The sequence below is a fragment of the Euprymna scolopes genome, chromosome 23 (assembly GCF_053919585.1).
Source record: "Euprymna scolopes isolate OS-2025 chromosome 23, ASM5391958v1, whole genome shotgun sequence".
Classification (NCBI taxonomy): Eukaryota; Metazoa; Mollusca; class Cephalopoda; order Sepiida; family Sepiolidae; genus Euprymna; species Euprymna scolopes.
In genome coordinates this window covers 13,983,901-14,007,667 of record NC_136504.1, presented here as the reverse complement: position 1 = coordinate 14,007,667, position 23,767 = coordinate 13,983,901, and the positions used below count along the sequence as shown (strand labels likewise).

General features: G+C 31.8%; 1 protein-coding gene across 1 annotated transcript in view; it reads left to right on the top strand.

The window, feature by feature from the left end:
* LOC145245772 (vesicular integral-membrane protein VIP36-like) overlaps window positions 1-23,191 on the top strand; it is a 45,260-nt gene extending 22,069 nt beyond the window's left edge. The window contains exons 3-9 of the mRNA XM_080107380.1: window positions 4,570-4,684; window positions 11,829-11,911; window positions 14,673-14,834; window positions 15,725-15,839; window positions 18,828-18,880; window positions 21,055-21,115; window positions 22,557-23,191. Coding sequence (XP_079963506.1) covers window positions 4,570-4,684; window positions 11,829-11,911; window positions 14,673-14,834; window positions 15,725-15,839; window positions 18,828-18,880; window positions 21,055-21,115; window positions 22,557-22,708 — 741 coding nt within the window. The 3' untranslated portion in view covers window positions 22,709-23,191. The remainder of the gene's footprint in view (window positions 1-4,569; window positions 4,685-11,828; window positions 11,912-14,672; window positions 14,835-15,724; window positions 15,840-18,827; window positions 18,881-21,054; window positions 21,116-22,556) is intronic.
* The last annotated feature ends 576 nt before the right edge of the window (window positions 23,192-23,767 follow it).

The window sequence follows — 23,767 nt, the reverse complement described above, 5'->3', positions numbered from 1 at the left end:
ACTTGTTTTCTTGTCTTTTTCTGAATTTTTGAGATTAGAATTTGGATTATTTGGAATCTTCAGAATACTGTTCTCATCTTGAATGTTTTCACATTTTGGCCAGTGTAACCTCCGACTTTCTTCAGGTATGTCTTATCAAACTCAAATTTGGACGGAATTTCGAACGGAACCCTTTATTTACTTCATGGGGTAGCATGCTCTTGTTCTATTATCCATAACTGGACAGAGGTCTTAAATAATTCACAATTGTATTTTTCAATCGTCAACACTGAGAATTAAACTTTCAGGAGAATATCACTTTTACAATTGTTTTTTCCAAGTACTCTAACCACTATGCCCCGGGTCTTTGCAGACAAATTCCAAAGTTCAATGAAAATATTCAAGAGTTTGGCAAGATACACCTGAAGGTCGGAGGTTACACTGGCCGAAATGTGAAAAATGACACTCAAGATGAGAATGGTAATCTGAAGAATCCAAATAATACAAATTATGACATGTCGGCCATTTTTGTCTCTACCAACTTCTTCTCAGCCTTCAAGTACCTTATGTCAGACTTCAATTGAACCCAATCTTTTACTAGAGCAATGGTTTGTATTCCATAGTTAGTCTTTCTGTTAAATTTTGCTGCTCTCTTTACTTAGGATTAAACTCAAAACCCCAAGATGACCTGTATACTTGAACCAACATTATAGTCCTCTTTGAAGAAACTAGTTTTCTGATTTTAATAAAATCAGATTTTATAAGTTAAAGATAAAAAAGAACAAAAAAAAAAACTGTCAAATTAATGTCTAACTTTTAACTGGAAACTTCTTGTACAGAGTGAACGTAGATTATTAATGAACAATGGAGATAATTGTAATTCAGATTAAAAACAAAGCCAAAACTTGGTAATTCTTTTGGATTAGTTAAATAACGACCGTTTTCAAATGTTATTACCTCATTTCAAAATTGTCTAAAGTAATTCTATTTTATCTTTTAAAAAAAGTACATTTATACATAGGAGTCATCACTTATCAAGGCCTAGAGGCCATTTGAGGATAAGGGTTAATGAGTGTACAGTAGTCGATGGGATAATATCGTAATCGTTAGTGGAAATTTGGTAAATTGGACTACTTAAGAGGACGGTTCAATAAGAATTTCTTTATGTTGGACTTGAAGACAACCAAATTATAGTCAGCTGGAAAGTAGGCAAACAGAAGAGTTCCACAGATGTGTAGTTCTAAGAAACTTTGTTCATGGAATCTACGGTTAGGTTTAAGCACAGATAAAGAGTGGGGGGGGGAATTATTGATAATGGTTTCAGCTAGATGAATGTTTTACATGAAAGTTTGGCGAGGGGAGGGACCATAAATTGGAGCTTAGACGAGCACTTGCTATGAAAATAACAATAAAACAGACAGGCTCGCAATACCTCTTCTGTGAGAAAGAGGTTGCAGGGAAGAGAAAAGGGCATCTGCCACTGGGCTATGAAGCCTATTTTGAACTGTCAAGGCAGAATAGTCTTTCTAGCAGCTCCTGCCCAGATGTGGCAACAGTACTCTTTGGACATAGCTGGCTTTTATATAGATACAGAATTGCATCAGCAGTGAGATATCTACTAGAGCAGTAGAAGGATCCCACCATTTTTCCAGCGACCTTGGCAATAGATTTGATGTACGTATTCCATTTCAGATCAGGAGTAAAAGTCAAGCCCAGGAGCTTGTCAAAACATGGAGCTTCCTCAAGGTGGGTCATTCATTTCAATTGATGCAAGATGGGGATTAGATAGTTGATGATGTAAAGATAGAAGCTTTATTTTAGATGCATTAAAATTAATCAGCCACTTTTTTCCCATTGCATCACATACTCAAGATCAGAGGATAAAAAATCAGAACTTGGATCATTTACAGCCTTTGATGTGCTGCCATAGATGGTAGTGTTGTCAGCATAAATGGCTACGAATGATCTTAGATCAGGAAGAGTTGGATCCAGGATGAACCCCCTGAATGACTCCAGCATTAATACTGTAGGCTTTTGATTTCTGCCCATTAATCACTATTATGAACCCATTAGATAGAAATGATTTAATAATTAAAGACATTTCCAGCTATATTGTATCTGGAGATCTTGTGAAGTAGACCTTTATGCCATGCCCTATCAAAGAGTCAAGCGCAATTGCCATAGAAAGGAAGCCATCGTCGAAAGATTTTCTAATCCTATTAGATATAACTGTTAGCACATCTGCTGTAGATCTAGCAGAATGGAAACCATATTACATGTCACTAAGGTTATTTTTGCTGAGGTGGTTGACTACGTCTCTATTTAATACAGATTTCAGTAACTTATGGCACACAGGAGACTTATTGGTCTGTACTGAGATGAAGATGACTGATCATCAGAATTCTTAAATACAGGGCATACTGATGAGATTTTCCAGGGTGTTGGGAAGCAAGTCTCCTTAAACAGCTTTGTAAGTATGGGAGCTAGTTCTGGTTAGTGCTTTTTCAGCACTATAATTGGAATGCCGTCTGGGTCAGTTGCTTTACTGGAATCAAGGTTTTTGATTAGTTTGGCAACATTACGCAAATATTTGTATGTCACATAGCATGTTTTCTGATACAAGAGGAAATATGGGGAGTTGACGGCCCTGGTCGCATATGGTAACTAGCTGCAAAGAGTTTGGCTTTGTCTGATGCTGATGAGATTACCTCAGGCCCATTGATGATGGTTGGGATAGAGCACACGTTTCTGTTCAGGACCTTGTTTGCTATTTGCCAAAACTAGTGGGAACCAAGCCATTCTTAACTACTTTGGACTTAACAGACTGAGCACACAACTCTTTCGTTCTTTATACATTTTTTATTAGAGAATAAAATTGTCGGATCTATTTATGCTATCTTGCCAAGGCTACTGCGAAGAAGGCAGGCTCTATCTACCGTGCTAGAAAGCTACTTACGCCTGAAAGTATTCTGTATCTCTATAAGGCCACCATTCGCCCATGTATGGAGTATTGTCACATTTGGGCTGGTGCATCTGCTACTAGTCTCATTCCTGGACAGGGTTCAAGAGTTGACAACCTGATAGGTCCTGAACTGCATCTAAGCTTCAGCCTCTGTCCCATCGAATTGTTGCATTTCTCTGCCTGTTTTACAAGTATTTTAATGATGAATGCTCTGACAAACTACAAGCGCTTGTACCTCCTTGATGTAAATATCCCCGACGAACCATACAAGCAACTGAATTCCATCTCTACATAGGTGTAAGAAAGTTTTCTACTCCAATGGGTTCTTCCTCAGAACTGCTAGACTTTGGAAATCCCTTCTGGGATTCTGCTTTCCCAACTGTACCGACATGCAGAAGTTAAAGTATAATATGAACAGACATCTTGCTGCTCCTCTCCCTTCATAATATCCCTGCAACTTATGTCCCCGATAGTAGCCACCTACTTCAAAGTGGCACTCTGCCTTGTTTGGGGGTGAAAATTAAATTTAAAAAAATATTTAAATGTAAGCTTAACTAGCCAGATAAAATGAGTACATCTATACCTTTGAATCTTGTGCCTCCTAGTTTCACAATCAACCAGATTGATCTCCTCTCCCCTCTACTCTGACCGGATTTTTTGCTGAGCTGTTGGCATAGCAACAAAACTGATCTATTGCACTTTATATTTGGAATTTTCACAAATTCCAACACAACCTTTTTTTTTTGTTGTTGTTCTCCTATTTGTCTCCATTGTTTTCCATTCTGTCTTTTTTTTTTTTCTTAATTCCATTTCTAGTTTGAATTTCACTTGTGATATCAAGTTTGTTTTTAATTTCATTATCTAAAAAATCAAGTATTTGTTTTTCTCTAAAATCCAACATGTTTTAAAGTAATACAACTAATATATGCAGATTCATGTTTGTGCACTCGAGTTACCAGATGTCTCATAAAGAAGATCAAATTTCTCTACTACTACTACTACTACTACTACTACAAAATCTGAAAAAGCATATGTAGGATTCAAACTACTCCATATAGTTGAACCAAGTTTTTGTATGGAGCATTTTTGAATTGCCAGGTGTATTATAAACTAGAATTAACTATTACTACTAAAACTAAAAAGATTTTTTAATGTCAGAAATAAACAAAAATGCAATGCGTCTTTTTTTTTTTTTTTTTTTTTTTTTTAGGGTGTTTGTGGAATCCATCGTTTCAAAATAAATGTACCTTGCTAGCAGTATGTGTTAACTTTTTTTACGTTTTTCATGAGCCATTAAGATGTTGTGTGTAACAATTAATATTCTGATTCTATCACTACTATAGATATATTTAAAGTGCTGCTGGACTCCAAAACTAAGTATGATAGCATTTAGTATAATTTTGATGCCATAAAACTCCTAAAAACCCTAACCTCTGTTTTTTGTATATAATTTCCATGTAAATAAATAATTCACTAAACGCCACTCCCTTCAATAATGGAAAACTCTTCAAAACAGTTCTGAGTTTTGTATTTACAAAAACTTTGTACCAACCAATTGCTATGATTTTTAGATTGTTTGAATATTTGACAAACAAAATTGTAACATGAAATAACTTTTTTATTTTTAGCCACTCTTGGTGAAAAATTGGGAACTCCATGTTCATTTTAAAGTTCATGGAAGCGGAAGGACTCTTTATGGTGATGGCTTCTGCATTTGGTATGTCAAAGATAGGATGCAATTAGGTTTGTATTAAAATCTATTTACATTGTTTATGACTGCGTCTGTGTTGAGGCCAATATTGTTAATATAATTAAAATTATCAATTAGCTAAAATAAAACTGGTCACATAACATTGAAATTAACAGGAAATAGTAATCCTACACCAAGAATGGTTTACAGCAAGTAAAATCTTTCTTTTAGATGGATGAATAATGCATACAGACATGTCAGCAAGTTGAAATGCAAAATGTTCATTTCAACTTGCTAACATTTTTACTTTCTGCATATATTCAAATTCAGTTCATTTTTTTCAAGTCATTTAATAAATTTTTCTTAGCTATCTTTTGATAGCTACATCGCTAGATGTGGCTGGATAGCTAAATGTTTTGATTCTAGCTGATAGCACCCAAGTCACTTGTTTAAACTTTTGAGATTTGGCTCGGAGATAAGAAATCTGTATGAATTAAAATATTTCAGCTCTGGCAGTAGAGTAATAAAAACCGCCAATTGCCCCCCCCCCTCCCTTTGCAGAGATTAAGTATCAATGGGGCTATGTGTTGGCTGTGGGTGGCAACCTGTAATGCCTTATGACAGAATCTTGGTGGTTGAAGGACTTGGAGGTCAAGGTTTAGCACCCCCTCTTCCCAACAAACCACTTTGACCCCTATCTGGGCTAGACGTGATCAGATAGGCCCAATCCAAGTAATCGGCTGGTCAGGTCAAGCCCTAACATATACTTTCAATTATATTCTCCAGAATGTTTCTACTTTTAAACCCAAATAAATTATATAAAATATATTGTATCTCAAGCAAATTATCAACAATTCTTAGGTGTTAAGACGCTGGCTGAGGGCTAATCGATGGCATGAGATTCATAGGCTTGGTCATGGCTGCAGACCAACCACCTATGCACTAACATTATGGAGTGATTTATAGGCCGGTGGTGACAGGTGCTCCAGGTCTCTTGCATGGTTGAGTATGTTAATGAGGAAGTCTCTGATCCGTTAGGGTGAATGGATTTTTTCCCCTGATGAATCCCCTTTGTAGACTTCAGCCTGGTTGGGAGAGTGGGAATAACCTGTTAATGAATTATGTTTAATGTTAATGTCTAACTCAAAAAGACCCCATGCCCAAATCTCTTAAGTGACCAAATTCTGATACAGGAACAGATAATGAGGAAGAACATGTACCAGGACGATTTCACCAATTTATAGTGATAGAATCTCTGGAAGATTTTCTTACAAAGTTATCTCCTTTTCTCGGTCATTTAAAACGTATCACCAAAAATTGAAGAATTAAATTCTTTTAATAGAATTTTAAAATCCTAAATAAGCAAAAAATTTAATATAAAATCTTTGTCTCCCAACTTTAAACTGCTCAAAGGAAGTTATAAGGAATCAAGAGCTATCACTATGCACAACAGGACTGAAATATCAAAATGTAGAAGAATTACAATGAAAAAAGAAACATTCTACACAAACACCTCCATCCTAACATTTGACTCTCCCCTACTACCAAGAACAATTAATATCGGATATGAAAAACAAAGGTAGAATATATACCAAACCCATTTCAATGTTATGTCATAGGTTTGGTCATCACTACCCAATAAAACATCTCGTACAAAATAATTATGGTAATCACTAAAGAATTTGCAAATTTCCTTGTAGAAAACTTTGCAAATATTTCTTCTCACCAGACCTCATTTCTAACATTCCAAAACATAAGAATGAGGAAAAAGTAAAATACATTTCAAATCCAAAAACTAAAAAATTTACAATAAACCATTCTCCATTCATGAGCTATGAGAAGCTCTTTCACCACACAACTGTCAAACCAGATGATATACATTATGAATTCTAAAACCAACTGCCCAAACTTTCTTTAAGCTACTTACTAGAAATCTAAAACAATATCTGCATCAGCAGAAAAATTCCAATACCATGGAAAACAGCTACCATTCCCCCATGCTAAAAACCACTATGAATTGAATAACATTCACTAAGACAATACATAAAACCCAACCAATTTAAGCTACATATGTAAGACATTTGAAAAAATAATTAAGACTCTACTGGGAATCTAACAACCTCATCACCAAATTTCAATCAAGCTTCAGAAACAAAAGCACCGTATACCAATTGATGTGACTGGAAACATTTTTATGAAAGGTATTTATCTGAAAGGAACATGTCTGCAGTCTTAGATTTGGAGAATCCTGTGACACAGCATGGAGATAGTCATGAAGGACTTAGAAGAACTAGGACTAACAGGCAGGTTACCTATACTCGTAAACAATATGAATTTCTAGGTACACTCCTTATCCGGCATAAAAGATAAAAAAAACAGGAGTCCCATATGAAACATTTTTTCACTGACTCTCTTCACTATAAAGATGACAATATTGTTAAAAATATCTCCCCTGGAATCATTTGCTGACTGTGGATGACTTTCTGATTTGTTTATAATTCCAAATATATGAACATAACAGAAAGGCACCTACAACTTTACATTAACAAAATGGTTTACTGAAAATGGTTTCAGAATCTCCAAAACGAAATTTATCCATTTTTGCCAGCCCAAAAATTGCACCAAGACTCTGTTTTAAAATGGGATAACTCTGAAATTTCCAGTCAACCAACATAAATTCCTCGGTATAATCGATAATAAACTAACACTCATTCTCCATATCAAAAACCTAAAAACCAGATCTAACGAAAGAATTCAGTTACTAAGAATACTAGCTCCTTCAAATTTAAAAGCACTACTCAAACTCTATAAATCTGTAATCAGATCCAAACTTGACTACAGATTTTTCATTTATGGTGCAGCACGCAAGTCCTACCTTAAAGAATTTAAACCTATACATCACTAAGGTTTGAGAATAGCCCTCTACCGCACCAATGAAAAGCCTATATGTAGAGACTCATGAGATCGTTGAGATGCCAAAAACTTGTCACTAAACTCTGCTTTCAATCATGTCATGTTTCCACAATACAAGAACCTCTTTGAAAAAAAACTCAAAAGCTATTAAAGCTTACGTATTGAAAAATTTATCACTAAAGCCTAAATAAACCCTTCTCTAAAAATTTTAAGAGTACTTGGAAAAATCAATTGTAAAAGTAATTTTTCTGAAAGTTAACGGTTCAATTCTCAGTGTGGACAACCAAAAAGTACAATTGCAAATGACTTGGGACCTGTATCCATTCATTACATGGCTGACAGAACGAGAACATGCTATCCCCGTGAAGTAAATAATGGATTCTGTTTGAAATTCTACACAGGTTTTCAGAGTTGGACAGAAACATTCCCAAGTTTGGTAAGATAAACTAAAAAAAGTCAGTTATATTGACCGAAACGTGAACATGACATTCAAGATGAGAACAGTAGTCCAAAGAATCCAAATACGAATAATCAATCCTCATCTAAAAATTCATAGACCTTAGTTTAGTCATTTAACAGTTCAACTGATATTTGTAGATATTTGCTTAGCAGTGGTGAGTCTATTTAGAAAGTGAATTTGGAAAATTGTTTTAGTTTTGGTAGTACATATTTCGTAACTGTTAAAATATTGGGGGAAAAAAAAAGTTAGATGTTGATGTCAAAGAATATAATTGTTTAAAATGTAAATATTTCTAAAGATATTAAAATGTCATAAAATGTATATAACCAATTTTGTTAGAATTTTTTTTTTTTTTAATGGATTGTGGTAATTTCAAAATTCTGTCGGATACCACATTCCATTGAGTGTTTTTCCCATTACAAAATTTCATACGTTTAGCACATTGGGCAAAGTATAGAAGTTCTGTAAATGGTTCATAAAATAAAGATGTAGTGCTACGTGTGTTGATTGTTTTTGCACTCGGATTCTAGATGTGTTCAAGCTTCCTAAAACACTTGCTACTTGAAAAAATTTTTTTTTCACTCGAGAATAAGGTTAATAAGTGTACATTAGTCAATGGGAAAATATTGTAGCAAGCGTTAGTAGTGGAAATTTAGTAAATTGGATTAAGGGGACGGCTCATCAAGAATTTGTTTATGTTGGACTTGAAGACGACCATATTGTAGTCAGCTGGAAAACAAGCAAATGGAAAAGTTCCACTGGTGTGCAGTTCGAAGAAAGGAGTGTTATTCTTGGAATCTACGTTTAGGTTTCTTCTGAAACCTTTTTTTTACATGGAAGTCACCACTTATCAAGGCCTGGATTCCACTTGAGGATAAGGGTTAATGAGTGTACGGTAGTCAATTCGAAAATATTGTAATCGTTAGTAGTGGAAATTTGCTAAATTGGATTACTTTAGGGAACAGCTCATCAAGAATTTGTTTATGTTGGACTTGAAGACAACCATATTGTAGTCAGCTGGAAAGCAGAGAAATGGAAGAGTTCCACTGGTGTGCAGTTCGAAGAAAGCTTTGTTCATGTAATATATGTTTAGGGTTAGGCACAGATAAAGAATGGGGGAAATAATTGATAGTGGTTTCAGCTAGATGAGTGTTTTTCGTGAAACTTTGGCAAGGGGGGGGGGCTAGATTAGAGCTCGGACAAGCACTTGCTTTGAAAATAACAATGTTGTCATAGATGGTAGTTGTCAGCATAAATATTTATGAATGATTTTAGGATGTGATTTGGGAGATCGTTGATATAGATCAGGAAGAGAGTTGGCCTAAGATGGGCCCCCAAGGGACTCCAGCATTAACACTGAGCTACTGATTTCTACCCATCAACCACTGCTCTTATGAACCGATCAGAAATGATTAAGACATTTCCATCTGTACTGTAGCTTGAGATCTTGTGGAGTAGACTTTTATGCCATACCCTATCAAAAGCCTTTGATATGTCTCGAGAGATTCACTAATCCCCTGAGATATAACTGTTAGCACATCTGTAGATCTAACAGAACGGAAACCATATTGCATTGTCACTACAGAGTTTATTTTTGCTGAGGTAGTTGATTACTACACTATTTAGCAGATTCCAGCAACTTATGACGCACGGATTTATTGATCTGTTCTGAGAGGAAAATGACTGATCACCTGAATTTGTAATTATGGGCCATACTGATGAGGTTTTCGAGGGTGATGGGAAGCAATTCTTAAAACAGCACTATAAGTATGGGAGCTAGTTTTCGTTGAAACTTTTTCAGCATTATAATTGAAATGCTGTCAAACTGGTTGCTTTATTGGAATCTTAGTTTTTGACTAGCTTGGCAACATTATGCATAGATATTTGTATGTCATATAGTGTTTTCAGACATAGGAGGAAATACGGGAGGTTGGCGACCCTGATCGCATAGGGTAGAATTAGTTGCAAAATTCTTGGCAAAGAGTTTGGCTTTGTCTGATGCTGATGAGATGACTTCGGGTCCATTGATGGTTGGGATAGAGCACACACTTCTGTCCAGAACCCTGTTTATTTGCCAAAACTGGTAGGAACCAAGGCGCTGCTCAGCTACTTTGGACTGTTGTTGCTATGTAGTTTACTAGCAGGCCGCCCGGCATTGCCTGGTCGTAAAATATGCTTAAATATGATATTTTGATTAATGCAGGTTTTGTATTTATTATCTTAGACCAATATATAGTAATGATTTAAAAAGTAAAAAAATGAATGACTTGTGCGCCATCACTGAGAATGAAAACCAAAACGTTTAGCTTGAAATTTACTTTTTCCTTTGATGTTAATGCCTGACCTATGGAAACCTGTTTGCTGCAAGGCTAAAAATTAAAACATGAACCAATGGCTATTATGTTATGCATGCATATTCATAATGCCATCGTATGACCTTCACCTGGCAAATTTCATTTTTTTTTTTTTTTTTTTAATTTTCACACTTTTGCACCGATTTTTTTTTAAGATGAATGTTTAAAAGAATATGCAAATTAGCTAGATCTTTTGCAGATGAATACAATTCCACGACCCCTTTATAACAAAGTTGTATTTTTTTTTTTTTTTTTTTTTTTTTAAATAGAGGCTTTTAATATGAATATCGATGCACAAAACCCAAATTCATAGGATGCCACAATTCACTTTTCCAATTGGTGCTTCTGTAGACTAGTGGGACTTGAAATAAATGCACTTATGTACTTGCATGTCATGTCAAAATTATAAATCACAATTATGAAGAATGATTTGGTAGATCTGCTAGTTTTGAGTTTTACAAAAATCATGTATGTTACTGGCATTTTTCTATTTTGAAATGGCAGGTTTTAATAGAAAGCAAGGGAGATAAGTCAGTTTGTCATACAGAATTGGTTACAAAGAACTGTCCCACATTAAAAAATTCTATTTTGATAAATTGTATTTTTACTTGTAATTATTTTTTTCTGTTTTCTAAGTGATTTTACCTGAAATACATTTGTTTCAAATCCTATTCTGCAGAAACAATCTTCCAAATATACAATTATTTAAGTGGGATAGCTTTTATATACACTTTAATGAGGGGGTAGAAAAAACTTAAACATCTTGCTTAGATATTTTCAGAGAGAAAATTTTGGTGCCTCTATATTAACCAATCAAAATATTGAATTTCAAGTAAAACAAATAATACCTACGTAATTGTCATGGCACAAATAGTAACATAACCAAAAATTATGAAAAACGATATGGTAGAAAATTAATGAAACGAAATTTCAATGACGTGAAATCACTAAATTATGCTTACTAAGGAAAGATGAGTTGACATGGGAGATAATCGGGTTATGTCACGTGATGCAATGTAATTTAAAATGTCCGACAAATTTTATTCTCCATCTAAACTTTATCAAACTGTTTTTTTTTTAATTTTTATGTTATCATTTTTCATAATTTTTGGATATGTAACTATTTGCGACATGACAATTATGCAGATAGCATTTGTTTTACTCAAAATTCAATATTTCGACTTTTGTTGCTTCAATATAGAAGCACCAAAATTTTTTTCTGAAACTTATAAAAATCATTAAACTTTTTGTTAGTCGTTCATGCAATTCTTTTATAAAGATTTGTTCATTTTGTCATGAATTTAAAAAAAAAAAAAACATGAAAATCTATCTTTATATATTTTGATTCTAATGTTAGACTAATATCCTTATTTTGGTTCACTGCCTAATGTTTCAGCCACATTTGAAATAGCATCCACACATCAAAACCGGTTTTGTCTGTTTTATTGAATAAAAAAAATTATTTTTCAGGGCACATTTTTGGAAGCCGTGATCATTTTTCGGGATTAGCCATATTTTTAGATACCTACAGTAATCATAACGGACCTCATAATGTAAGTGTCACTTTTATTTCACCTTGCTAAGAATACTAGAATTGAAGAACGTTCTACAAGACTAGAAAACTTTGGTATTTAAAATCTCAATAAAACTCATCACCAGAATGAGTGTGTACTCTCTATTGAAGTTTGCTATTAACGTTTTTTAGGAGTGAATGGTTTTTAAAGAAAAGCAAAACTACAGAAAAATTTTTATGGTATACATACCAGTCACAAAATGAAAGTGTCATATTCCAAAAATTATGTAAATTTTTATAAAAGAAATCATTGCATTATAACAAATCTTGTAACTGAGTTCTTATCTCCCTTTGATTTTGTGACAGACATGCATCATAAGTATTTTTCTGTATTTTTTATTTTTTTTAATTTGGTTGTATTCTAAGTAAGAATCGATTCATAATTTAGCTACAAGATGAAATAACTGAAGTACTTATAGTGTAAATTTTTATGATGGTAACTAAAAAGAATCCCTTTCCAACACTTATGGAGACTTGCTAATCTGAAGATCCATCTCCTGATTAAAATTTTTTAAATCATTTTTCTGATCAAGTTAATGTGAAGTTTGCTAAAATTTAGCAAATGTCAAATAAAAGCATCAACATACTAAAGGCCAACGTGATACGATATAGTGGATGTGAGATGGACTTGAGTCACTAAGTGCTAAGAAAGGGGGGAGGGGGGGCAATAGACCAAAGAATGGGAAATGTCCTACCATAAATAATAAAATTGGAAGTAGCAAACAATTAATCTGTAGGTATTTTTAGATCAAGTCTACAGATGACAAGGGAAGCGCAGCTTCCGGGTGGCCGGATGGGTGGGGGCGACTTCGGATACCAACGGGGAGAAGACAGTCAGTTGACATTGAGTTGCCGGTTGCGACAGATCGGAGTTGATAGCGACAACGGTTGGACAGTTTTTAGAGCTGACTGCGAAACAGAAATAGACGAATTGCGACTGACAGACGAATGTAACATCGATAGAACAGGAAGAAGACACACACACTCACAAGTCCAACCGTCAAATATATGTGGAACATTGGCGTTTGTGTTTTTCCTTTGTTCCACGATTTATTATATTTCTACTTTGGGAAACCACAGGTGTTCCCATGAAGTCGCCAGCGAGAAAATGACTATCCAGCCATAAGAGAAATAGTCCGATAAAAATCTGTCGGGGTCACACACGTTTGGTCACACCAATACATGATGTAACTTGGAACCAGAACTGAAGCTGATTTCAGAATGTTTGAATTTCAAATTTTATTCAAAGAAGATTTAAGTTTGAATGAGATTAATCTTTTCGTATATTTTTTAGGGTTTCGTTATTAGAGCTAAATTCAAAATATCGGATTTCAAATAAGACTAATAGTATCTACTTCGCTTCATTGCTGTGACATGACAATTATGAAAACAAGGTAGAAATTAATAATGAAAATAGTTTTCAAAGCAGATTAGCAAAAATTTAATTTCGCCAAAAGTGTAGGATAGTGGGGAAATTCATATAACAAGAGACTGATAACAAGACTTCGTTTATATAACGGTATACAGTGACAATGGTGATGTGACAATTTGAGTTCGTTTTTATAATAGAAGGCTGAAAGATGTGTGAAGGGATGTGAAATGGACATTTCTTTTAAATACAGGAAGTGATGCATTATTAGTGAGAGGGCAAACACTTTGGAAGGTGTTAAGTTCTTTCACACAGACGAAGACAAAACACATTACCTTGTGGTTGAAATGATGAAGACAAAACTTACAAGCATGACATTTATTCCAGCTGGTGATGAGAATGGTCAGGTATTCGATGCTGAGTTAGGTTCTTACATTTTCTTCTCCCCTCTCTGCCTTGCTTCCAAAAGGGGCTTAAGCTACTCTCCCCCTCACTGTTCCGAATTCAACTCTTGAACTTGACTCTGATCTAACTTAACTGAATATATTGAATCTATCTTTGTGATGTCAGAACGTGCACAAACATGCAAATGTTTTTTCACATGAATTTTATATATTACATATGACTCCAACACATTTTTGACAACACAAAGACATTCCTTAATTTACATTATCTGATTCTACCTCTCTGACTTAACTAGTTGCATAGTTATTTCTAATATAATGGGCAATTCTCCACATTCCTGGAATCGCATCTAAATAGTAATATGTATTTTAACTTTTGATTACTGGGTTCGATTTTAGCATTCTCCTTTAATAAATATTATTTTCAATCCTATTTACTTCATTTTTCTAATTACCGGTATCTGTTCCCTTCCATATTGAATATCAGTTTGAATCATAAGAGAGGTAATTACTTTGAAAATTTTAGGCCAATTTAGCACAGTAAGAAAAAGAGAATAAAAAAGAAGCCTTGAATAATTGGTTTTATCAATACTGACCTTTAGCATACCTCTGATTGTATGGAGAGAAAGATGGAATTCAATTCTAAAAAGTTTAATAGTTGGAATTCTTGTTTTTTCAAAACAATGGAAAACTGATATTGTAACTATGGATGGAAATATATCTGCATGGAGGACACGTTTAAAAAAAAAAAATGGAATGGTGAACAAAATGGTTATTCTCTTGTGGAGTTACTAAATCCTCCAGAACATTTGTTTTCATTATTCCTTTTCTTGTGACCATATAATTATCACCTTGATTGTTTTGACAACTTACGACATGGCAAGAAAGAAACTGTTTGAAACGATTGCTCAGCATGAGATTAAAAATCACACATTTTATCTATAATTCTTTTCTACTTTCGTGTGCAGCATGTACATCCTTATATATCAGCCATGGTTAACAATGGTAGTTTAAGTTATGACCATGATGCAGACGGTACACATACAGAATTGTCTGGTTGCGAGGCGCAGTTCCGAAACAAAGATTATGATACCTATGTCTCAATCAAATATTATGAAAATACATTAAAGGTAAGTCAATACTGAAACCTTTTCAATTCTTCAAAATCTAACTTTCTATTATGAGATGTAGCTGTGACCTGTTGGGTCTCAATCATCACCACTTTTGAATTCTACTTCAATCTAAAATTCATAAACCGGGACATATCTTTGTATATTCTTGCATAACTAAAAATGTCTCATTGCTTCTATATTATGGTTCTAGTTCAAAATTCTCCCTATATTACAAAGAAATATATATATATATATATATATGTTATGAAATAAAAAAAAAAATATATTCCAAAAAAATTATGTAGATTGATGAAGTAGTTTATTTTTATAAAGAAAATCATTTTTAAGTGATTAAATGGAGTTTGTAGGCATTACAGCAAATCTCACAAGTTTGAATTATTTCTTTTTGCTTTTATGCCCCAAAAGCATGAACAAGACAACCGCTCTTCTAAAATTAGATTTTCTTATTTAATGATAAAACTACTTGAGCAATTTACACAAATTTTTAGAATGTAATCGTTCCATCATGGCATATATTATACAGATTTTTTTTTTTTTTTTTTTTTTTTTTTTTTTTTTTAATGGGGAAATTCTGGACAAGAACTTATTGAAGTATGTTCTGTTCTTTAGAAATACTTATGCCATCTAATTTACATGTTTGTTGTGTGTGTATATACGTAACATAGAATGAGAAATGGGTTAATACATAGTTAAGATATGTTGGATTTGCTAACTTTTTTTTTTTTTTAGACATAACTCGGTCCCAAAACTAAAATATTTTTCTAGAATGTATTTTGTGTTATTAGTGTATTAGGGAAAAAAAACTTGGTTTTCAAACTTTTGTTTGTCCCTCCCACATACAATGAAATAGCAAAGTTTTAGAAATAAATTTGCCTGTCTCATTTCAGGTTTTTACAGACATCGATAACAAAAATAACTGGAAAGAGTGCTTTTCAGTGGATGGCGTTCACCTTCCAACAGGATATTATATTGGAGCATCTGCAGCTACAGGAGAATTAGCAGGTAAGCATTTTGTGACCAACTCCTTACATTTTTAAGAAGGCTGACTCTAACTTTAGAAATCTATTAAACATATTCGGTTTTTGAAGGTTGGGCTTGGATAGCATTTTAGCTGAGATATGAAACTTTGATTCCAAAGAGCTGATTTTTTTTTTTTTTTTTTTTTAATTTGTTGTATGATGCAGAATAATAATGTACTTTGCTGCAGTATATTTAAAAATGATTCAGTCCCATTCTGACAACTTTTTTAATTATAAAAAAATCAAATGGCAACACCATGTTTTTAATTGAATATAGTTGGCTCCCTTTCACATAAAATTTTATGTTTTGATTAGTTAATTTCTGAAACGCGTTTCTTTACATCCTGTGAAGTCTTTCTGCTATCAAAATAACTCTAATCTTGATATTAATAAATTATCAGTGTTTCTCTCATGCATATGTGGTTTACATATTTAATAAATATTTTGGTACTTGTACGGTTTAATCAAAACATAAAAAAATGAAAATATCGAAAGGGCTATATTGTACATATGCGTTTTGGACTGAAGATCTAAAAAAAAAAATTTCAATTGATTTGATCGAGGTTTTTTTTGTTTTTTTTTAATGGAAAAACACGTTCTTATGAAACGCTATTATGGAATTTGTTAAGCGCGCCACGGAGAGATAACTCCAGTTAAAGCGCCGACACTCCCTCCCCATCTTTAATACTAGCTTTTCTTCCTAAAAATGGAACCTTTTGCTCGGTATCATAAATTTTTTTTTTTTTGCTTGCTGTAAAAAAAAAAAAAAAAAAAAAAAAACTACTTGATGAAATTAAGTGAATTTTTTTTTTTTTTCGGAGAACTTCGTTCCATAAGATACATACGATAGAACCTTTTTTTTGATATTTTCATTTTTTTTAATGTTTTGATTAAACTGTACAAGTACCAATGTTTTTTCAGATAAAAATAGCCAATGATAAAGACTAAATCAAATATTACGTTTTTGAATTCTTAATGAGGATTCGTTCATATTATTTGGATTCTTCAGACTACTTGTTCTCATCTTCTGTGTTATTTTCAGGTTACAGTCAATGTAACTTCTGACCTTCTGGAATCTGCACAGAATTTCAAACAATCCTTTATTTAATCCATGAAGATAGCATATACTTGTTCCATTCACCATGACTGAGTAGAAGTCCTAAATAATTCACAATTGTATTTTGAGTGCCACCCGCACTGAGGATTGAACCTTCAACCTTTTAGAAGAGTTTTTACAACTGAATTTTACCAAGTATTTTAACCACTATATTATGAGCCCTTCCCGAGTTTGACAAGATACACTTGAAGGTTGTAGGTTATATTAACTGAAACGTTGTGAAAATAATGTTCAAAATGTGAACAGTAGTCTGAAGAATCCAAATATGGCTAAATTGAATGTTAAAATCTGTATAAAAAGACTTTTACAAAAGTCAACCCACCAGAATACATTTTGGTTTCTTCAAGTATGACATTTTTTAGTTGAAAGAAAAAATTGCTCTGTAACCCTTGAAATTTAAAAGGAATTTGAATGCATTTGATTTGTTGAAAGTCATTTAAACTTTAAATTTAACAAATCCTCATTTATTAAAATTTCAGAACCCATTTGATAATTTTATAAAGTTTAAAACCTTACATAACAATTATTTATAGCTTATAATTTAAATGAATTTAATCAAGCAATACCATAATTCAACTTTTTTTAAAATCTCATAAAAGAAATAAAAGGCATTGTTAAACTTCAAACAAAAAGCAAGTGAAAAAATTTCTTGATAATTTATTTTGATCGTCCAATTTATGCTTCACATCTCGTTTTGCATGTTCATTTTTCAGAATTATTTTAGAATTATTGGCACAAAATCTTTATTAAATTTGACACCATTTGTAGTTAAAGTAAAACAAATTGTTTTGGACGATTAAGATAACTTCCAACGCTATTGATAATGTTTACTCCTTCACTTATTTTTGTTTGTTTGAATTCATATTTTAAAACCTAACAATCAAATCTGACGTCACTTATTTTATGATCTTGTAAGCTCTATTTATAAGGAAGTCTAGATAGGTCAGTTGATAAAACCTAACTGAAAATCTCATTTCAATTTCTGTTCATGGCATCCTCTTAATTTAATTGGGAATTCTTTTAAGTTGCACTTTGTTTAAAAAAAAAAACATTCAGTGAAAGTGACGTTAGGCAAATTTTAAGGTTTTGATGACCAGCACTATATAATTTGCTTTTAAAACAAATATGAAAGTATTATATCATAGCCTGAAAAAAAAAAAAAAACGTATCCTAAGGCCACCGTATCACAGGGTTCTACTGTATTGTAAAAACTTGCAAAGGAAGTCCTGAAACAAAAACCAAAAATATTACAAGTTTCTCTTCTCTTATGGCAGACCCAGATGGCATAGTGATTGAAAGATCTTTTCTTTTTTCTTTTTTTTCTAGAAGTTTTTTTTTTTCTAGAAGTTTTTTTTTTTTTTTTTTTCTAGAAGTTTTTTTTTTTTTTTTTTTTTTCTAGAAGTTTTTTTTTTTTTTTTTTTCTAGAAGTTTTTTTTTTTTTTTTTCTAGAAGTTTTTTTTTTTTTTTTTTTCTAGAAGTTTTTTTTTTTTTTTTTTTCTAGAAGTTTTTTTTTTTTTTTTCTAGAAGTTTTTTTTTTTTTTTTTTCTAGAAGTTTTTTTTTTTTTTTTTTTCTAGAAGTTTTTATTTAATATTAGCTTGAAAATAAGGATTAATGATATTTATAGGAAACAAGTACTGGTGAATATGGGATTGGCAAACGATTGTCATTTCTCAAATATCTATAATTATATTGAAAATTAAAAAGTTGTGATTCCTGGTTTACATTCTTCCAAGTAGCAGTGATTGCAGAGCCAGACAACTCCTGCCTTGTTTTAATTTATAATTCTGAAATGTTTAACATTACTATTCATTAGATTTTTTTTGTCATTTCATAAAATATACTTTATCTTTCAGATAACCATGATATTCTTGGTATGAAATTATACGAACTTGACGTTCCAGGAAGTGTAAGTTTCTTTTCATTCCCTCTATTCTCTTCTTGATTGAATTAAGTCAGACCCCACGTGTCTACTATGAATTGTTATATTTTTTTATGGTAAACTTTGATTTAGCAGTTTTGTAATTCTGTTTGAGTAAGTTTTGAATATTTTTACTTTGAGGGGGAAAATTAGTGTAACCTGGGTCATAAGTGCGTTTTATAATTTCTTGAAGTATCGGTGACTTTGTTCCATTTATATATAAAGGGTAGTTGTCTGTATATCCAACTAGAAGTTAGAAATACAAAGTTGGTATATTCTTGATCAGCATTGTTTAAGATGAATATGTAAAATTTAGAAAGTTTTCATCTCCTGGTGGTTAACCTGATCTGGTTTTGGGGCCAGGAGGTCAATGTTACTCGACTTTTGCATTATTTTAAACTTTAAGTGAAGCCATTATTTTTAAATTAACTGTATATTCTCTACAGTGCAATGTAGACTACACTGTATTATGGAATAACTCATTGAGGAGAGGTATATGAAGCTTCCTCCCAGTACATGCAGGGAAGGGGTGTCCTTAACTAAAGCAGACAATCTGTTTTTTTTTTTGTTGTTTTTTTTAAGATGGTGGGTTTATATCCCAAAAAGTCCAATAAATCAAACTCTACGATGAATTCAAAAACAAAACAAAAATATTGTTTATTCATGAACAATATGAAAAAGAAATTGGTCTGTAAATTATATATATATATATATATATATATATATAAAAGACTAAACCTGATAAATGTTTAAAAAAAAAAAAAAAAAAAAAAAAAAACTTCAAGTATAAAATCCTAAGATAAATGGACTCTGCATTAAATAACCGAAGGAGTTAATATGCTGTGAAACAAGCTCTTGATTGGCTAGAACACTATCTTGCTCAGAACATTGATTACCTAGAAACCATTTAGATATGCAACAAAGTAAATACCGTCCATTGCACAGTTATTCTCTGGATTTCTTATTTATTGAAACTATCAAATTGATTTTATTCCACAAAATTATTAATCTTGCTAACAACAATCGGAGCACGTTTTTGATATCCATTTGTCTAACACATCTGAATATGATTTTCTGAAACATTTTTTTTTTTTTACTCAGAATCGATAGAGCATGGAACAAATTGTGTGCATCGGTTGTTGTTGGTGGCCGAGCCACTGCATCCTTTTAAAATGGCTGTTTCCTGAAATTTGCCAAAACTACATTTGATGTCCACCTTCCTTTCCCTGTACGTGCACTTTTAATGCATCCTAGTGCAACAAAGCAATGTACATGATACATGTTCACAGCAAAATTTGCTTTGAACAGTGAATTTCCTTGATTTTATTTTTAAACACCATTTTGTCACAGAATGTAACAATTTATTCACATCTTCTGCTTCTTGGGAGTGTAAACATTTCCTTTAATTTCTTCTTGGCTCAAAAACTTTATTTTTCATCAGGGAGCACGAGAAAAATGTTTTTAAAAAAAAAAAAAATTCAACAAGCTCTCTTAAACAGGCAACAAAAACCTACTAAGTAAAACTCGAAATTTTCTAGCAAAAGTTTTTAATCAATTAAATTTTTTGGTCAATGATTTTCTTTCAAAAATTAAATTTGTTTCACTTGCAGAAGAGGTGAGAAGGCTTCATTTTCCCAACTTTTTCTTCAAAGTGAGTGGAGTAAAATTGCAAAAACCAAAAAAAAAAACATAGCCAAATGTGTTCCAACTGATCTAAGTGTTTTGTAGCATTTTAATTTGTGACAATTATAAACAATTTTTTTAAATTTATACAACACAAAAAATTTTAATATCAATCTTTCAAATATAATTAAACATTTAGATATCAGTTTTTTTGGGGTTTTTTTTTCGTTTAAGAATATCTTTGCAAAATTGAATTTTCTTCATCCAATATATTATTGCTTATATGTAATAACTGAACTATGCATGCATTTCTTAATTTTTAGAAAATTAAATCTTATATGATTAAACGCTGAAATTAACTGATCATATGAATGTTTGAACAAATGTAGATTATGTTCATTTAGTTTTAAGACAAAGAAACTGCAAGCATTTCATGAGGATTCAGAAACCTCCACTGATGGGAGGAAAGAATGTCTAGTCAAGGATTTTAATTTTTTATTTTATTTTATTTTATTTTTTTATTTTTTTTTTTTTTTCAGTTAAATCCAGATGATTTCAGAGATATCGTTCCTTCAGCAGAATTTTTTGCAGAACCAAGAGGTAATTTTTTATTTTCATTTTTTTAAATGAAAACTTTGATTTAATTTAATGATTTATTTAATTATATACACATTTGTTCGACTACTTGGAATAGTATTTAAATAATGAAACAAATAAGTTCTTTTTAGAATTTTTAAAATATTTTTTTATAATCCGTTTTACAAGGAATAAACAATTTTTTTTTTTTTTTTTTTTTTAAATGTTAGGTTTTATTTGCAAGACCTGTGTACAATTGTTTCTGTTAATAGCTAGTTTATTGGAATATAATAGTTAATAATTTTACCAAATGGTTAGCTCATTACCATAAATTTATTTATTTTCTCATGAGCTTCCCATTTGGTAAAATTATAACTAATGACCAATTATATCCCTGTGGATAGAAACACTTGTACACAGGTGTTGCAAATAAAACTTTAAAAAAAAAAGGTATATTTATTCCTTGTAAAGTAGTGAATTATAAGATAAATACAAAGGAAATTACTAACAAAACAAAATGTATATGAATTTGTCAGTTCCATAAGGAAAAACATCAATGAGTAATAAATGTTTCTTTTATAGTTTCGTTTAACTAATACTCTCAGTTCTATTTATGCAGATTTTCTATATTGTGCATAATTTCTTAGCATTTAGGATATATAACTACTTCATTTACTCACATAAAATTAATATACGAAAGTATAAATTTTTGCGTAAACTTTATTTACTTCAAAAGTGCTCAATTCGTAGGTAGAGCTAGTTAGTAAGTTATAAAATATATATGGCGATTAAAAATTTGAAATTCAAAACTAAAAATCTTGCCTTTTTTTTTTTTTAAACATGTTAGGTTCACTTGGGATAATTTTTTTTTGAAAAATTTAACCAGCAACTTTTTATCTCGACATTTCTATCGTGCACACTCATTAGAAAAAATAATCTCTGGTAGTTGAAATTAGTGTGTGGACCTTCATTTGATGTGTCACTTGTAACCAGATTGTTATTTACACTTGGACATAAATGGTTGCTGATAAAATGTCTTGGCAACAACGAAACTGTTAAGGACTGCATTGGGCATTCTCTATCGTGTGTGTGTGTGTTACCTGTGTTAAGATTTCTTTCTCTCTTCTACATAATTACGTGTAAATGTTATTTGTGATTAACATTTCTCTTAAACATTCAGCTTAATCGCCATATTTTACTATATATATATATATATATATATATATATATATGAGAGAGAGGATTTGGATCTGTGGAACAGATTTGATTTGGTTTGGTTTACAGTCAATAAAAATAGCTGGTAAGAGGGGCAAAATTTTAAAGAATGCACTCGGCAGGAGTAAGTCTACTAAACCTAAATAAATAAAAACTAAAATTTAAATACTAGAAAAACTTGAACATCAGTCCCCCCCCCCTCAAAAAAAAAAACATTTCTTTTCTATTAAAAATATTTTTTATTTTTCAGAACATGTTGATGATCCTGATGTCCCAAGTTGGAGTGTGTGGAAAATCATGTTACTCGTTGTATTGTTTGTCATTTTCTTTGTTGCGGCTGCTGTTGTCGCTCTCTATTTCTATCAAAAACACCAGGAAGGAAACCGAAAGCGGTTCTATTAAATTACTATTTTACTCTGGGTGGGTGGGTTAGGATACTTGTTTGTCCAAATATTTTTAAGACATTGGGATACACAACAACCAAAAAAAAAAAAAACTTTTTTAAATAAACTTTTTAAAATTCCTTAAAAAAAAAACAGCCCAATTAAAGCATCTTTACTTTTTTTTTTTATTATGAATTTAAGTTATTGTAGTAAAAGAAATTCTAAAGAAAAAGGTAATTGGATCTTCAAATTGTTGCCATCTGCTCCCCAATCCATCATTTTGATTTTTTTTTTTTTATTTATATGGTTGGAATGGCGTTTTAGTTTTACAACCAATCATGCTGCAGATGCATGCTGGGAATGTTGATATAATCATTTTTTTTTTTTTCTTGCTTTCAGACACTTTTCTTTAAAAAAAAAAAAAAATGATTCAGCAATTTTATGTCTTAATTTAAAAAAAAAAAAAAAAAAATGAAAATAAAATTCATAATCACCCACCCATCTACCTACTCTTCCAGTTTGAACTGGTCTATTTTTTTTTTTTTTTTTACTTTCCCCTTCATTTTTTTTTCTATTACAATAAAAAAGGCAAAGGCCATATTGTTTATTTTAGATAATAAAAATTTGAAATTCAAAACTAAAAATCTTGCCTTTTTTATTTTATTAAAAACATGTTAGATTCACTTGGGATAATTTTGTTTATTGAAAAATTTAACCAGCAACTTTTTATCTTGACATTTCTATCGTGGACATTCATTAGAAAAAATAATCTCTTGTAGTTGAAATTAGTGCGTGGACCTTCATTTGATGTGTCACTTGTAACCAGATTGTTATTTACACTTGGACATAAATGGTTGCTGACAAAATGTCTTTGCAACAACGAAACTGTTAAGGACTGCATTGGGCATTGTGTGTGTGTGTGTGTGTGTGTGTGTGTGTGTGTGTATATATTACCTGTGTTAAGATTTCTTTTTTTCTCTCTCTCTCTTCTACATAATTATGTGTAAATTTTATTTGTTAACATTTCTCTTAAACATTAATTTCTAAACCTAATGTTTTAATTCCTGCTAGAAGTCAA